General features: G+C 43.4%; 3 protein-coding genes across 3 annotated transcripts; all 3 read left to right on the top strand.

Moving 5' to 3' along the window:
• The first annotated feature begins 4,202 nt into the window (after nucleotides 1-4,202).
• On the top strand, nucleotides 4,203-7,355 carry LOC105510104 (protocadherin gamma-A2). The gene has a single exon (XM_011939706.1). It carries the CDS (start codon nucleotides 4,413-4,415, stop codon nucleotides 6,882-6,884), a length of 2,472 nt encoding a protein of 823 aa, XP_011795096.1. The 5' UTR covers nucleotides 4,203-4,412; the 3' UTR covers nucleotides 6,885-7,355.
• Nucleotides 7,356-8,984: 1,629 nt separating this feature from the next.
• LOC105510103 (protocadherin gamma-A3) lies at nucleotides 8,985-11,942 on the top strand. Its single transcript, XM_011939705.1, has one exon. The coding sequence runs from the start codon at nucleotides 9,450-9,452 to the stop codon at nucleotides 11,940-11,942; it is 2,493 nt and encodes an 830-aa protein (XP_011795095.1). The 5' UTR covers nucleotides 8,985-9,449.
• Nucleotides 11,943-14,715: 2,773 nt separating this feature from the next.
• On the top strand, nucleotides 14,716-17,302 carry LOC105510102 (protocadherin gamma-B1). The gene has a single exon (XM_011939703.1). The coding sequence runs from the start codon at nucleotides 14,870-14,872 to the stop codon at nucleotides 17,300-17,302; it is 2,433 nt and encodes an 810-aa protein (XP_011795093.1). The 5' UTR covers nucleotides 14,716-14,869.
• Nucleotides 17,303-17,504: the final 202 nt, after the last annotated feature.

Below are 17,504 nucleotides of genomic sequence, written 5' to 3' on the forward strand. Positions count from 1 at the left end.
ATAAATAAATAAAATAGAAGCTGCCTCCCAGTTCCTGTGGTTATAGCTTTCTTGGTAAGCTGTGTAGACCAAGAGAGAGAGACAGACACGATGCTGGATAGAGACAGCGAACACCAAGTATCTCTCATGTGAGCTGTGGTATCCAGAATATCACTGCTGGGCATCATTAAAGCGTCATTAAGAGATCCAGTTATGGCCTGGGACCTGAGGTCAGATAGAAATTATTTATTTCAAAACCATTATAAATGAGCACTGAACCCAGGAGGGAAGGAGACAGGGACACAGTGTAGAAGAGAAAAACAAACTAAAACTGAAAATTAACAGAGCTCTTCCACTAAAAATAAATACACAAACCAAAATTTCAAAACACACATGTCTCGTAGAATTTATTGTTGCTAGTGAGAAACTTTCTGTCAACAAACTGTTATCTTTTAAGGTAATCTCTGTTTTCTCTCTGATAACTCTTGAAGACTTTCTCTCATTCTTGCTGTGTGTCTGTTGCATTTTTATTTTTATTTTTTGCTTGGTTCCAAGAGTATACTCTCAATTGATAACTGAGTTATCTCAGTTCTGGACTTTCTCAGCTCTTATAATCATAACTTTTTTCTGTGTATATACAAGTGAGCTACATTTACCTATTAAAGGACAAATATTACAAAATTAGTTGATTTTTAAAATCCATATTCTAATAATACACATGCTTAAAATAAAAATACACTGAAACAGTAAAACTAAATATATATGTACACACACACAAAAAAGAAAGCAATCATGTTAATATTAATATAACAACAAAGTTGTATTTAAGGTAACAAACACAAATTGTGATTTTAAAAAATGAACTGATTATAGTTGTAAAAAGAACAGATGATCAAAAGAATATAAAAATATGAGCTTCTATTACCAAAAAATGTAACTTAGAAAATACCAGAATATTTTAACATAATTCCATAAGAAATAATAGACTCTACAGGGAGAAAGCTCCTTAATATAAAGAAGATTTAAACAACATAATTTATAAGCTTGATCTATGAGGATTCTAATAGATCTCTTCTACACACAAATATGGAATAGTCATCCTTGAACAGATAGACAATCTACAAGTTTATTATCTAGTCATTACAAAAAAGGGTTCAGCGAATTCGAAAGTACCAATAATATACTTGCCTCACAACACATACTTAAATCACAAAGCAAACATTTAAAAATAGAAAAGGGGAAAAAAGTTTGGATATTTACATCCACAGCCTTAAATAACTCTTGGATTTCAAAAATCACAATGACAATGACAACTACTCAGAAGAGAAGGGTTTAAATATTATTTATTAAAAATTGTGAGATGCAGCTAAAACTAATTAGGAGTAAGTTTATAGACAAATGCAATAACTTTTTTAAAAAAAAACAAAATTCTTTAAAATACATGAATTTAGCTTGCCATTCAAGGAGATTAAAAAACACATAATGAGTATATACTAAAATAAAATGATGCAAAAAATAACAAGGAGATACATTTTTGAAATGCAACCATGGAAGAATTCTGAGGATGAAGTAACAGAAGCAGACAAAAAATGTTATAATAAAACCAGTGGGGAGAAAATGAAAATTCTGTCAAGTCTAACGTTAGGACTCATGTAAGAGAGCCAGGCACAATGGCATATCTATAATCCCAGCTATTGAGTAGGCTGAAGCAGTAGGATTGCTTAAGCCCAGGAGTTTGAATCCAGCCTAAGCAGTATAACAAGACCCAATCTCTATAAAACAAAACAAACACAAACACAAACACAAAAATAAAAATAAAAATAAAAAACCAAAGCAAGATATACCATAGTAACTCTACAAGAAAACATGGTGAGTTGGTATCAATTATTTCCAATACATTTTTCTTCAGTCTTCTAAGAGGAATGAATGAAAGTAAAAATGGGAAAATTTCAACAAGGAAGGAGTCAAAAGGCAAACAGACTAAAGGGTCACCAGAAATGGGCAATTCCACTTATACCACTTACAAAAATTAATTCAAAATGGATCAAAGAAGCAATATTCAGAAGCAATAAAACCCTTTTAGCTGTTATGTTTAAGAACTAAAACTATACAACTCTCAGAAGAAAACAGGAGGAGACTTTCATAACATTGATTTTGGCAATGATTTCTTGGATATGACACCAAAAGCACAAGCAACAAAAGAAAAAAAAGTGGTATACTGGACTTTATCACAATTAAATATGTGCAGCAAAGAACAATATCAATAGAGTGAAAAGACAGCCCACAGAATGAGAGAAAATGTTTCCAAATCATGTATCTAAGAATGCATATCCTGAACAAAGAACTCCCACAATTCAACAACAAAAAATCCCAAACAATTGGATGTTAAAATGAGCAAAGGACTTGAATAGACATTTCTCCAAAGATGATATAGAAATGGCCAAAACCATATGAAAAGATGTTCAACATCACTAGTCATTAGGGAATGCAAATCAAAACCGTAATGAGATACTACTTCACATTCGTTGGAATTGCTGTCATAAAAGAAAAGAAAATAAGTGTTAACAAGAATATGGAGAAATTGGAATTCTTGTGCATTGCTGGTGAATATAAAATGATACAACTGCTGTGGAAAATGGTATGGTGATTCCTCAAAAATTTAAACATAGGATTACCATATAATCCAGCAATTCCACTCTGGTTATTACCCAAAAGAAGTGAAAGTAGAAACTTCAACAGATTTTTGTACACCTATGTTTATGGCAGCATTATTCACAATAGTTGAAAAGTGGAAGTAACCCAAGTGTCCATTGACAGATGAATGGGTAAACTAAAAGTGGTTCACACACACAATGGGCTATTATTCAGCCTTTAAAAGGAAGGGAATTCTGTTACATGCTACAATATGGACGAACTTCAAAGACATGTTGTCAAGTGAAATAAACCTGTCATAAAATGACAAATACTGTACAATTCCTCATATATGAAGTTCCTAGATTAGTCAAACTCATAGAGACAAAAGGTAGAATGGTAGTTGCCAGGGACTGGGTGAAAGGCAATGGGGAGTTACTATTTAATAAGTACAGAGTTTCAGTTGGGGAGGATGAAAAAGTTCTGGAGGTGGATGGTGGTAATGATCACACCAGAATGTAATTTGAATGTACTTAATGTCACAGAATTGTGTGCTTGACAATGGTCAAAATGGTAAAGATAAAACAGGAGTAAGAAGACATCCACTGCAGTGTATTTTACACCCTTGGAAAATGAATATCAGAAAAAGAACTTGACAACCTCAAACAGTTTCGGGTGACTGATTCCTAATGTGGTGAAAAACCCCTTCCAGCTCCAGCTTTATCAAATAGATCTGCTTTCCATTTCTGTAGTGTTCCATGCTGTCTCTCACCTTCAAGCATTTGTTCTGAGGTTCTAGAACACTTCTTCAGCCTTTTTCTTAATTCAGTCCTACTTTTTAGGATTCAACTTCAATCATGCCCTCAAAAAGACTTTTCTGACCCCAAATCTAGACTGGATACCCTTCCTAGGTATTCCTCTATCACCCAGTGTTTCCTACCTCATATCACAGCAGTTACAGTCTCTTTACTTTATTCTATTACACTCTCTTTACTCTATTACACTCTCTTTACTTTCTTATGTCCTCCTCCAAACTTCATGCTTGAGACCAGGGCCTGTGTTTATCATGTTCACCATTTCTGTCCCCAGCCCTAGTCATGCAAAGTGGGAGGCACATGTACCCAACTAAGTGTCTGATGATTCAATAATTTAAAGGCAGATTTTGAAGGTAAATGCTAAGCCATCAACCACAAAAGTTCAAAATACATAACATTAGAAGAAAATGTAGCTAACGTTTCTTAATTGATCTTACTGCTTCTGATTATATAATAAGAGATGGAAGATGTTTGTAGCAAGAGCAGTGGTGGCATTGATTAATGCCTTGGGCAGTCAATAATACTTTCCTAGCAACTATTATCAAGGTCATGTTCATTTATGCCATTCTCATTAATGCTGATAAAAAAGATTCCTGTTTTGAAAGATCTAATTCTAGGGTATCTTAGAGCTGTAAGATTCTTTAAAGCACCTTGAAAGTCAACAAAGGCAAACAAACAAGAAGTAACTTAGATTTTCCTGAGCAGGTGCAGAAATTATTTAGGCCTCTGAGCGTCGCTGTTGACCACCTAAGGAGTAAAAAGCAGCAAGCCATCCAATCCAGCAACACGCTTCCCACAGCACAAGAGGCTGGAGGTTTGGCCCTAAAGCTTCAGGGCACCAAAGAAATTCAGTCGAACAGCCCACCATTTGTCTCCATAGGGACCTGGGTCCTGTGAATGCTGGTCATCTCACAGCCTGAGGAATAAAGATTGGAATCCGCACTGGATGCTGGAAGTTGACTCGGAGTAAACTGCGACAGGAAGGAAATGGCGGCTCCGCAAAAGTTGCCACACTGCAGAAAGCTAGTCCTGCTGTGCTTCCTTTTGGCGACCCTGTGGGAGGCCAGGGCTGGGCAGATTCGCTATTCTGTGCCAGAAGAGATCGACAGAGGCTCCTTCGTAGGCAACATCGCCAAGGACTTGGGTTTGGAGCCCCTGGCACTGGCAGAGCGGGGAGTCCGCATCGTCTCCAGAGGTAGGACCCAGCTCTTTGCTCTGAACCTGCGAAGCGGCAGCTTGGTCACTGCAAGCAGGATAGACCGGGAGGAGCTCTGCGCTCAGAGCGCACCGTGTCTGTTGAATTTTAACATCCTGCTGGAGGACAAATTGACTATTTATTCAGTAGAGGTGGAAATAACAGATATTAACGATAATGCCCCTCGCTTTGGAGTAGAGGAACTGGAGCTGAAAATCAGTGAAACCACTACGCCAGGATTCCGGATTCCTCTTAAGAATGCGCATGATGCGGACGTAGGTGAGAACGCCCTTCAGAAGTACTCCCTCAACCTAAATGATCACTTCTCCCTGGACGTGCGAAGCGGAGTTGATGGGAACAAGTACCCAGAACTGGTGCTGGAGCGCGCGCTGGACCGCGAGGAAGAGGCTGTTCACCACCTCATTCTCGTGGCTTTTGATGGGGGTGACCCAGTGCTGTCTGGCACCTCCCGCATCTGCGTGAAGGTCCTGGATGTGAACGACAACGCGCCTGTTTTCACACAGCCCGAGTACCGCATAAGCGTTCCGGAGAATACGCCCGTGGACACCCGGATACTCACGGTGACCGCCACTGACGCAGATGAGGGCTACAACGCTCAAGTGGCATATTTTCTAGAGAAAAGCCCTGGAGAAACCTCAGAGGTATTTGAGCTTAAGTCAACATCTGGAGATCTGACAATCATAAAAGATCTAGATTATGAGGATGCTACATTCCATGAAATTGATATTGAAGCTCAGGATGGTCCGGGCCTTCTAACCAGAACGAAGGTTATCATCACGGTTCTGGACGTGAATGACAATGCCCCAGAATTTTACATGACATCTGCTACTAGTTCAGTTTCTGAAGACTCTCCTCCAGGAACCATAATTGGGCTTTTTAATGTACATGATAGAGACTCTGGGCAGAATGCATTCATCACCTGTTCACTCCCCGAAAATCTTCCCTTTAAGTTAGAAAAGTCAGTGGACAATTACTACCGACTGGTTACTACCAGAGCCCTTGACAGGGAACAGTTTTCCTTTTACAACATCACTCTAACCGCTAAAGATGGAGGGAACCCCTCCCTGTCCACGGATGCTCACGTTTCGCTCCAGGTGGCAGACATCAACGACAACGCACCCGCCTTCTCCTGCACATCCTACTCCGCCTACATTCCCGAAAACAACCCCAGAGGAGCCTCTGTCTTCTCAGTGACGGCCCATGACCCCGACAGCAACGACAATGCTCATGTAACTTACTCTTTCGTGGAGGACACTGTTCAGGGGGCACCCTTATCCTCTTATATCTCTATCAACTCCGACACTGGAGTCCTCTATGCACTGCGCTCCCTTGATTACGAGCAGTTCCGAGACTTGCAACTGTGGGTGATGGCGCGGGACAGCGGGAACCCTCCACTCAGTAGCAACGTATCATTAAGCCTGTTCGTGTTGGACCAGAACGACAACGCGCCCGAGATCCTGTACCCCGCCCTCCCCACAGATGGTTCCACCGGCGTGGAGTTGGCGCCCCGCTCCGCAGAGCCGGGCTACCTGGTGACCAAGGTGGTGGCGGTGGACAGAGACTCGGGCCAGAACGCCTGGCTGTCTTACCACCTGCTCAAGGCCAGCGAGCCAGGACTCTTCGCAGTGGGACTGCACACCGGCGAGGTGCGCACGGCGCGAGCCCTGCTGGACAGAGACGCGCTCAAGCAGAGCCTCGTGGTGGCCGTCCAGGACCACGGCCAGCCCCCTCTCTCCACCACTGTCACGCTCACCGTGGCCGTGGCAGACAGGATCCCCGACATCCTGGCCGATTTGGGCAGCCTCGAGCCCTCCGCCAAACCCAACGATTCGGACCTCACTCTGTACCTGGTGGTGGCGGTGGCCGCGGTCTCCTGCGTCTTCCTGGCCTTTGTCATCGTGCTGCTGGCGCACAGGCTTCGGCGCTGGCACAAGTCACGCCTGCTGCAGGCTTCCGGAGGCAGCTTGACAGGCATGCCCAGCTCGCACTTTGTGGGTGTGAATGGGGTGCGGGCTTTCCTGCAGACCTATTCCCACGAGGTCTCCCTCACTGCGGACTCGCGGAAGAGTCACCTGATCTTCCCCCAGCCCAACTACGCTGACACGCTCATCAGCCAGGAGAGTTGTGAGAAAAAGGATTTTTTATCAACACCTCAATCTCTACTCGAAGATGAAAGAGAAGAAACGTCTTCTCAGGTAATCTGTCTTTTCACAACATCTGTACAAGCTAGTTTGCTGAAGTAATTCACTTACTTGTTTACTATATCTATTTTGTTCCCCATATTTCCTTGAGGGCAGAGTCAAGTTTTAGGAAGTGAGTCTTGGTGAATTATTTCTTGGTAGGTCTTAGTGTTCACAGGCTGTAAGAGGAAGAAGAGACACGAGAATCATTGTGCAATGAATGTAAACCAGGAGTTAATAGATGACTGTCCAAAGAGCACTGCATTGAGTAACTAGGGTATCTGGTGTCTCACACTTTCTTCTTCACCCCTGGGCAAATCATCTCATCCACCCGGATCAACAATTTCTTCTTTGTTAAAGATATAAAGATTGGAGTTTATGTTTACTCAAGTCCTTTCTTCTTTTAAAATATGACTTTTACTTTATATTTGAATCTGTATATGAACAGTGAAACACCTTAGTTGGCTAATTCTTTCTCATTCAGTCTTAATATATTTCTCTCAGTTTGGCAGCAAAATTGTTTTCCTTAACTTGCATGCCCTTCCCTGTTAAAAATACGGAAATTTAGAAATATACATTCCTTACAGTGTTTCAAGAAGTTATGTCATATTATTTTGGCTTAGTTTTAAAAATCACATTAGTCTCTAAGCGATATGCTTCTTGAAGAAGTGACTGACTTATCATCTGCTCTATAATAAAGTTGTAGAGTAGTAATAAACAGGTTTCTCCTTTTTTTATCTTTCTCATATATGGAAACCATATTGCCTTTTAATCTTTAAAATAATATATATCCTCAATATAGTTTTGCTTAAAGAAAAGATACAAAAGATTCATATCATACAATTGTCCAGAACCATCTTTTGTATACATCTCTCTTCTCAAGGTTTCTACTCACAGTAGCTGCTAGAAATGTTCCCAGTCCCTTACCCAATCCCAGTGCCCCTCTGAACAATTTTCTTTTCCCATTCCTCTTCCTATGTTGGCTTTTAGTATGTTGGTTATGTATTTAATAACAGAGAACAATAAACACACTAATGTTCTATGTAAATGGCATCATTTTTAATTTTTATTTGGAAATTATCATGTACCAATTGAGCCTTTTATTGAATGACACCATATCTCTCAAAGTGCCGTGATTCTTCATGTTGCATCTTTTCTGAGACAAAGTGTTGTTTTGGTTACTATTACATAATTCTCTATGAGTAAAATTGGAACTCACTGTGGCATAATATATCACAATATCTTTACTTGCAAGTGAATGATAAAGTATAAACACAATAATTAAAGCAGTTATTTTTAGTGTGTGTAGTAACTCCACAAGAATAAATGCCTTATGCATAGATATGTCATGCATCATGATTGAAATGACGAATATACGTATTTATATTTCTGTGCTTGGAAACTTATGGAGAAAGAGATTCTAGAACATAAAAGCTTATTTCTACTAGTTTCAGTTGTGGGTTTTGAAAAAACATCCTTACAGTCTAGATTTAAACAAAGCGAACTTCTTTCAGTACCCTGAAGGGCTGTGATTTCTTTCTCACATCTAGGCATTGTCATGCTGTTCTCTCCCACATCCAGGCCTTTTCACTGATCCACTCCTTTCATGGTTCCTGGGAAAGCCTTTGCTAACCTTAAAGGCCCAATTGAAGGCCCCCCTAACCCCCTTGGCTTTTCCCACTATGGTAATTATCTCAGTACGCTGAAATTCCGTTTGCTTTAATATCCTTATAATCTCTGTGAAGGAAGTGACTGTGTCTATATTGCTCACCTTAAATCCCCAAACATATTGTCTGACACCTAATTATGTGTTTGTTTAATAAATATTAAATAACAACAAATATTGAAACTAAGTTATCAGGTCACCAAGAACAAACTTAAAGAAATATAATGTATAAACATGGCTGATATTTCTGTGTGCCTCTTTTCTTCTTTTTCTTCTCTCAGCTCTTAGAGAGTTAAAAGTATAGAGAGGGAAAGGTGAAAGATATCAAATAACCCTGATAAATGTAGTAAGTATAACAATAAACACATTATCAAGGTTCAGTGGTTGAAGGACAAGTGGTGGTCATGTCTTTTAATAGTTGTGTTGGTCCTTAGGGCCAGTTCTTTGTTACTGTGTGTTTCTTAAACTGAACAGTTCAAAACAGTTAACTCCACTATGTCTGAAGCAATATTGGTGGCATTAAGGTTAGTGCATGGATTCCCAAGAAAGATAACTTGAGGCCACACTGTTTAACATATATCAATTCAATTATGTTCAATCAACACTAGTCCTCTTACCTCTGACAAGAAGGATTTCAGGTCTTGGATAATTCAAAAATAATCATCTGTGTTTGTCTGAGAGGATGCAGTAAACGGTTAGGCCTCTTAGTGTCGCTGTTGACCACTCAAGAAGGAGAACGCAGCTGGAGAACTAGTCCACCATTTCCTTGCTCCTGCAATGCAAAGAACCAGCAAATTAGACTCAGAAAATCCGAGGCGGCTGCCAACCTCACCTCTTAGTCAACCAGAGGTTTGACCTGTGAATTAGGCCCGTAAAATACTTCGTTTCTTGAGAAAATAAGATTGGAGTCCTTCGTGGGAAACTGGAACCGAATTCAGAGAAAGGTATTCCCCGAAAAGGAAATGACCAAATGCCTGAGTTTCCGAAATGGCAGAGGACTGGCCCTGCTGTGCGCGCTTCTGGGGACGCTGTGTGAAACAGGATCCAGTCAGATCCGCTACTCGGTGTCTGAGGAGCAAGATAAAGGTTCCTTCGTGGGCAACATCGCTAAGGACCTGGGGTTAGAGCCCCGGGAGCTGGCTGAGCGCGGAGTCCGCATCGTCTCCAGAGGTAGGACGCAGCTTTTCTCTCTGAATCCGCGAAGCGGCAGCTTGATCACTGCGGAGAGGATAGACCGGGAGGAGCTCTGCGCTCAGATCCCGCTGTGTCTGGTAAAATTTAACATCCTGGTTGAGGATAAATTGAAAATTTTTGAAGTAGAAATAGAAATTAAAGATATTAATGATAATGCTCCTAATTTCCCAACAGAGGAATTGGAAATAAAAATTGGTGAACTAACGGTTCCTGGAACCCGATTTCCACTTAAAACTGCTTTTGACCCAGATGTAGGCATGAACTCCCTGCAGAACTACAAGCTTAGCCCTAATGACTACTTCTCCCTGGCTGTGAATAGCGTCTCTGAGGGGGCCAAGTATCCAGAGCTGGTGCTGGAGCAGGCCCTGGACCGTGAGAAAAAAGAAATTCACCAGCTTGTCCTGGTTGCCTCTGATGGTGGCGACCCTGTCCACTCTGGCAACTTGCACATCCAAGTGATAGTCCTGGATGCAAATGACAACCCACCAATGTTTACTCAGTCTGAGTACCGTGTAAGTGTTTGGGAGAACGTGCCTGTGGGTACCCGGCTGCTCACGGTGAATGCTACTGACCCTGATGAGGGATTCAACGCTCAAGTGTCTTATATTCTAGATAAAATGCCTGGGAAAATCGCTGAGATTTTCCATCTCAACTCAGTGAGTGGAGAAGTATCAATATTAAAAAATCTAGATTATGAGGATGCCATGTTCTATGAAATTAAAATTGAAGCACAGGATGGACCAGGTCTTCTTTCAAGAGCCAAGATTCTACTCACGGTTCTGGATGTGAATGACAATGCTCCAGAAATTACAATCACGTCTCTCACAGGCTCAGTCCCAGAAGAGGGCACCGTTGGAAGAGAAATTGCTCTTATCGATGTGCATGACCGAGATTCTGGGCAGAATGGGCAGGTTGCAGTTTTTGTCCTGGGAAATCTGCCATTTAAGTTAGAAAAATCAATAGACCAATATTACCGCTTAGTGACGGCCACATCCCTAGACCGCGAACAAATGTCAGAATATAACATCAGTCTGAGAGCCTCAGATGGGGGAAGCCCGCCACTGTCCACAGAAACTCACATCATCCTGCATGTGATTGACATCAATGACAACCCACCCACCTTCCCTCACTTATCCTACTCCGCCTACATTCCAGAAAACAACCCCAGAGGAGCCTCCATCTTCTCAGTGACGGCCCAGGACCCAGATAGCAACAACAACGCGCGCATCACTTATGCATTGACCGAGGACACCCTCCAGGGGGCGCCCCTGTCCTCCTACGTCTCCATCAACTCCAACACTGGCGTCTTATACGCACTGCGATCCTTCGACTACGAGCAATTTAGAGACTTGAAACTACTGGTGACAGCCAGCGACAGCGGGAACCCTCCACTCAGCAGCAACGTGTCGCTGAACCTGTTCGTGCTGGACCAGAACGACAACGCGCCCGAGATCCTGTACCCCGCCCTCCCCACAGATGGTTCCACCGGCGTGGAGTTGGCGCCCCGCTCCGCAGAGCCTGGCTACCTGGTGACCAAGGTGGTGGCGGTGGACAGAGACTCGGGCCAGAACGCCTGGCTGTCCTACCGCCTGCTCAAGGCCAGCGAGCCAGGACTCTTCGCGGTGGGGCTGCACACCGGCGAGGTGCGCACGGCGCGAGCCCTGCTGGACAGAGACGCGCTCAAGCAGAGCCTCGTGGTGGCCGTCCAGGACCACGGCCAGCCCCCTCTCTCCGCCACTGTCACGCTCACCGTGGCCGTGGCAGACAGGATCCCCGACATCCTGGCCGATTTGGGCAGCCTCGAGCCCTCCGCCAAACCCAACGATTCGGACCTCACTCTGTACCTGGTGGTGGCGGTGGCCGCGGTCTCCTGCGTCTTTCTGGCCTTCGTCATCGTGCTGCTGGCGCTCAGGCTTCGGCGCTGGCACAAGTCACGTCTGCTGCAGGCTTCGGGAGGCGGCTTAGCGAGCATGCCCGGCTCGCACTTTGTGGGCGTGGACGGGGTTCGGGCTTTCCTGCAGACCTATTCCCACGAGGTCTCCCTCACTGCGGACTCGCGGAAGAGTCACCTGATTTTCCCCCAGCCCAACTATGCGGACACGCTCATCAGCCAGGAGAGCTGTGAGAAAAGCGAGCCTCTTCTGGTAACTCAGGATTTACTTGAAACGAAAGGAGATTCCAACCTACTTCAGGTGAGTTTATTTATTTCTTTGAATATTATGAAGAACAATTATGAGAATGTGGTTATTATAAAGCTTTAACACATATGTATTTGAGAAATAAAGCCATGAGGTTGTCATTAGTCTTTTGGCTAAATATTTGTCCCCCTTTCTTTCTGGACCTATAGTACGACTGCACTCCCTGGTCTGGTTATGGTTGAGTGGGCTTAGGGAAAAAATAATACATTGTGAGTGGAGGTAAAGTATGTCACTTCCTAGAGGAATCTGCAATTGTGAGAATTTTCGATCTCTAAGTTACTATTTGAAATTATGACTGCTCCTTCTACCTGGATCCTTGAGTAACTATGATGAGAGAACCACAACACTGGTCTGTATAGCTGTGATAAATAGGCCTTTTTCATTTTAAATTCCTGTGCTTTGGAGTTTGTCATTTCAGCCTATATAGCCTATCCTGATACATACAAGTAAAAATACATATGAATAAAATACATTTTATATGCCCATGAAATTAAATTATGTTTGACTCCTTCCAAGACAGATGAAAAAGTAGAAGCTGATCAAATGGTTTTACCTATAATGCCTGTTATGTATGCCTAAAGTGTATGCTTATGTGTGTATTCATATTTCAACATTTTACCCGAGGGTGGAAAGTTCACCTACCTAAACTATTATGAGCCTTGGAGTGGTATTTCTTGCCCTTGACAAGGATATTAAAAATAGGTAAGGGAATATGCCTCAGCCTCTGTGGGAGATTTCCAGGCCGTCTCTTCCAACAATGGAATAGAAGTCCCTTCTTTTGTCATGTTCTACAACTTTCTTGATCCACAAATTGTTGGCTTATTCTGCAATTTATGAAATTATTTTCACTCATGAAACCATATAAGAGATCCATCCAAAATTAGACCAAAATATATTTTACTAGAACCCAAACAAAATAATAGATTCCTCCCTCAATATATTAGGAAAAGGCACATTTAAATGTATGAGACAACAGGGCCAGAACACAAAAGCTGTAAGCAGAGTAAGGTGTATTCTCACTCAAACATGCAAATACATCAAGAATTTAAAAGGCCCATAGCCAGGGGAGGACTTCTGAGCCTAAGACTTCGAGACCTACTTGGGCAACATAGTATGATCCTGTCTCAAAAGAAAAAGGCATGTAACTTTAACGTATCATTTTTAGAAAAAAAAATGTTTATAGTATCAGTATCACTTTGCCTGTAAGGAGAAAAAAAAGTTAATTAGCTAGTGTCAGGGGGGATTTGTATGCTCAAAGAGAATTTCTAAGAATTCTGTATGAAATATAGCCCACATATGTGTCATGAAAATACACTGATAATATGGAACCCACACAATTCCACCTACTTGTACAGGTAATGGAAGATCTCGGACATTCCATTTTCACTAAAAAGGGTTTATTTTTATTTTTTTGAAGAATGGGCAAGAATCCATTGCAACAGAAAGTGAGGAGAAGTTCACAATAAAAGGAACAGAAAGTGTAAAGGCATGATGCAAGGAAACAAGTGAAAAGGTATCTTAAGAAAATAGATAATAGGCTGTTTCAACTGGAGTATGAGTATGGGTGAGCACTGCAAAATAGTAGAATAAATTGTTGAGTTGGATCTCATTTGGTAATGCATTTGAAATAAAGGGATTTGCTTTGAACCAAGATGAGTTCTAAGCCTGGAACTACAGAATAAGTTGCAGAATTGGGTGTCTAAGAACTCTGAATACATTTCCAATATTTGCCAGTGGTCAAGTCAAACTCGTTTTGCTCATTGATGGTTTAAGTTGGCTGGAGCTGAGAACTGGCATTATTGAGAATGTTTTTGAGACAGAGTCTTGCTCTGTCACCCAGGATGGACTTCAGTGGCATGATCTCAGCTCACTGCAAACTCTACCTCCTGGATTAAACGATTCTCCTGCCTCAACCTCCCAAGTAGCTGGGGTTACAGGCACCTGCCACCATGCCCAGCTAATTTTTATTTTTTTTAGTAGAAACAGCTTGCACCATGTTGGCCAGGCTGGTCTCAAACTCCTGACCTCATGTGTTCTTCCCAGGTTGGCCTCCCAAAGTGCTGGGATCACAGGTCGCTGCACACAGCCTAGAGTATTTCATATATATTCATATAAAAAAGAAACACTGGTTTCATAAAACAAATATACATTATATGAAATTCCACTTCATAAAAGCATGTATGTGTACCCCAATACTAAATTGGCCCTTTTAACAAAATGTCAGACTTTGCCCTACTTAACTGGAAAGATTATCTATATTTTATAAAGAAGAGAAATATATTAACATAATCGTAAGGCTGTGATTTCCTCTTTTTTGCAAAAACTATCTTTGAAAAGTAGTACTGACTTGATAACATATATATGGAGAGATTTAAAATACTAGATAAGGGAACTTATTCCAATGAATTTACAGAAAGGTAGGTATTTTAGTCCACTAAAAATACAAATAAAAATTATCAATTCACTTATATGGATACAGCAGTCATGCCAGACTTTATAAATATAGTGAAATCACTGAAGATTTTTTTTGCCCCCAAAACTGAAAAAAATGACTGTGTGACTTGTGAATTTTTTAAATGAAAAAAGAATACAAAATGATGAAGACTCTTATGTGATGATGACAAACTAGAAAATTGAAATGTAAAGAGGAAAATGTGAGTATTTGGTTCCTTCCAGCAAATTAAAGACAGGGTACATAGATTCAAGAGGTTGCGCTTTGAGGATAAATAGCTGGGCACTGTGCAGTTTTCCAAGACAACCTCTGGGCGCCGCTGTCGACCAAAAGGAAGTGAAGGCCTCTCGATTCTGCAGGAGCGGCAGGCAGGGTGCCTTCCTGCTTTGTCCGGTGCACTGAGCACAGAAGCTGCCCCTGTTCACCCTCGAGCGCCTAACTGATAAGTCTTACGCTCAAATTACAGAAGTCCAGGGTGCTGTCATTGCTTTTTTAAAAAACATCCCAGAGAAAAGAAGCTCCGCGGAGAGTTCCTGAAATGCAGAGAGTCAGAGAAGCCGAAACGATGAAAAGTCAGGTACTGTTTCTCTTTCTGCTGTCTTTGTTCTGCGGGGCCATCTCCCAGCAGATCCGATACACGATCCCAGAGGAGCTAGCCAATGGCTCACGGGTGGGGAACCTTGCTAAGGATCTGGGGCTCAGTGTCCAGGAGTTGCCAACTCGAAAACTGCGGGTTAGTGCAGAGGATTATTTCAACGTTAGTTTGGAGAGAGGGGATTTGTTAGTGAACGGTAGGATAGATCGAGAGAAGATTTGCGGAAGGAAACTTGAGTGTGCACTAGAATTCGAAACGGTCTCTGAAAACCCAATGAATGTTTTCCACGTGGTTGTTGTAATCCAAGATATCAATGACAATGCACCACGTTTCGTTGCAAAAGGCATTAACTTAGAAATTTGTGAGTCAGCCTTACCCGGGGTAAAATTCTCTCTGGATTCTGCGCAAGATGCAGATGTGGAAGGCAATTCACTGAAGATATACACCATCAACCCCAATCAATACTTCTCTCTGTCAACGAAGGAAAGTCCTGATGGAAGTAAATATCCGGAATTACTGCTGGAAAAACCTCTAGACAGGGAACATCAGAGCTCTCATCGCTTAATCCTGACTGCCATGGATGGTGGGGACCCACCTCTAAGCGGCACCACCCACATCTGGATCCGAGTCACCGATGCCAATGATAATGCTCCCATGTTTAGCCAGGATGTATACAGGGTTAGCCTCCAAGAAAACGTGCCGTGGGGAACCTCCGTGCTGCGGGTGATGGCCACAGACCAGGATGAGGGCATTAATGCAGAGATCACCTATGCCTTCCTCAATTCCCCAATAAGTACCAGCCTCTTTAATATCAATCCAAATACCGGCGACATCACAACCAATGGCACATTGGATTTTGAAGAAACAAGTAGATATGTGTTGGGTGTAGAAGCCAAGGATGGAGGAGTACACACAGCTCACTGTAATGTTCAAATAGAAATCGTTGATGAGAATGACAATGCCCCTGAGGTGACATTCATGTCCTTCTCTAACCAGATTCCAGAGGATTCAGACCGTGGAACTGTAATAGCCCTCATAAAAGTGCGAGACAAGGATTCTGGGCAAAATGGCATGGTGACATGCTATATTCAGGAAGAAGTTCCTTTCAAATTAGAATCCACCTCGAAGAATTTTTACAAGATGGTGATTGGTGGAGCCCTAAACCGGGAGCAGACAGCAGACTACAACGTCACAATCATAGCCACCGACAAGGGCAAACCATCCCTTTCCTCCAGGACAAGCATCACCCTGCACATCTCCGACATCAACGACAATGCACCTGTTTTCCATCAGGCCTCCTACGTGGTCCATGTGGCTGAGAACAACCCACCTGGCGCCTCTATTGCACAAGTGAGCGCCTCCGACCCGGATTTGGGACCCAACGGCAGCGTCTCCTACACTATTCTGGCCAGTGACCTGGAGCCGCAGGAGCTGTTGTCCTACGTGTCCGTGAGCGCGCAGAGCGGGGTGGTGTTCGCGCAGCGCGCCTTCGACCACGAGCAGTTGCGCGCCTTTGAACTGACACTGCAGGCCTGTGACCAGGGCTCCCCCGCGCTCAGCGCCAACGTGAGCCTGCGAGTGTTGGTGGGCGACCTCAATGACAATGCGCCACGGGTGCTGTACCCCGCGCTGGGGTCTGATGGCTCTGCACTTTTCGATATGGTGCCACGCGCCGCAGAGCCCGGCTACCTGGTGACCAAGGTGGTGGCGGTGGACGCAGACTCGGGACACAACGCTTGGCTGTCCTACCACGTGCTGCAGGCCAGCGAGCCCGGGCTCTTCAGCCTGGGGCTGCGCACGGGTGAGGTGCGCACAGCGCGTGCCTTGGGCGACAGGGACGCGGCCCGCCAGCGCCTGCTGGTCGCTGTGCGTGACGGAGGACAGCCGCCACTCTCCGCCACCGCCACGCTGCACCTAATTTTCGCGGATAGCCTGCAAGAGGTATTGCCAGACCTTAGCGGCAGCCCTGAGCCCTCTGACCCCCAGACGGAACTGCAGTTTTACCTGGTGGTGGCCTTGGCCTTGATCTCAGTGCTCTTTCTCCTCGCGGTAATTCTGGCGATCGCCCTGCGCCTGCGACATTCCTCCAGCCTCAACACTGAGGGCTGTTTTCAGACGGGTCTCTGCTCCAAGTCTGGGCCCGGGGTTCCTCCCAACCACGGCGAGGGGACTTTGCCCTATTCCTACAATCTATGTGTTGCCTCTCATTCTGCAAAGACAGAATTTAATTTTCTCAACCTGACACCTGAAATGGCTCCCCCTCAGGATCTGCTGTGTGATGATCCTTCTATGATTGTTTGTGCCAGTAATGAAGATCACAAAGTCGCTTATGACCCTTCTTTGTCTTCGCACGTGAGTTTCTGCAAATCTAGTTAAATTTTATATATTGCGGCCGGGAGCGGTGGCTCAAGCCTGTAATCCAAGCACTTAACCAGGCTGAGGCAGGTGGATCACTTGAAGTCAGGTGTTTGAGACCATATAGCCAAGATGGTAAAACCCTGTCTACTAGAAATACAAAAATTATTTGGGTGTGGTAGCACGTGCCTGTAGTCCCAGTTACTCGGGAAGCTGAGACAGG

The sequence above is a fragment of the Colobus angolensis genome, unplaced genomic scaffold, assembly GCF_000951035.1.
Source record: "Colobus angolensis palliatus isolate OR3802 unplaced genomic scaffold, Cang.pa_1.0 Scaffold183, whole genome shotgun sequence".
NCBI lineage: Eukaryota > Metazoa > Chordata > Mammalia > Primates > Cercopithecidae > Colobus > Colobus angolensis.

Excerpts from the sequence above, each read along its gene's own strand:
- LOC105510102 (XM_011939703.1), top strand. The coding sequence starts at position 14,870 with ATGCAGAGAGTCAGAGAAGCCGAAACGATGAAAAGTCAGGTACTGTTT.
- LOC105510103 (XM_011939705.1), top strand. The coding sequence starts at position 9,450 with ATGACCAAATGCCTGAGTTTCCGAAATGGCAGAGGACTGGCCCTGCTG.
- LOC105510104 (XM_011939706.1), top strand. The coding sequence starts at position 4,413 with ATGGCGGCTCCGCAAAAGTTGCCACACTGCAGAAAGCTAGTCCTGCTG.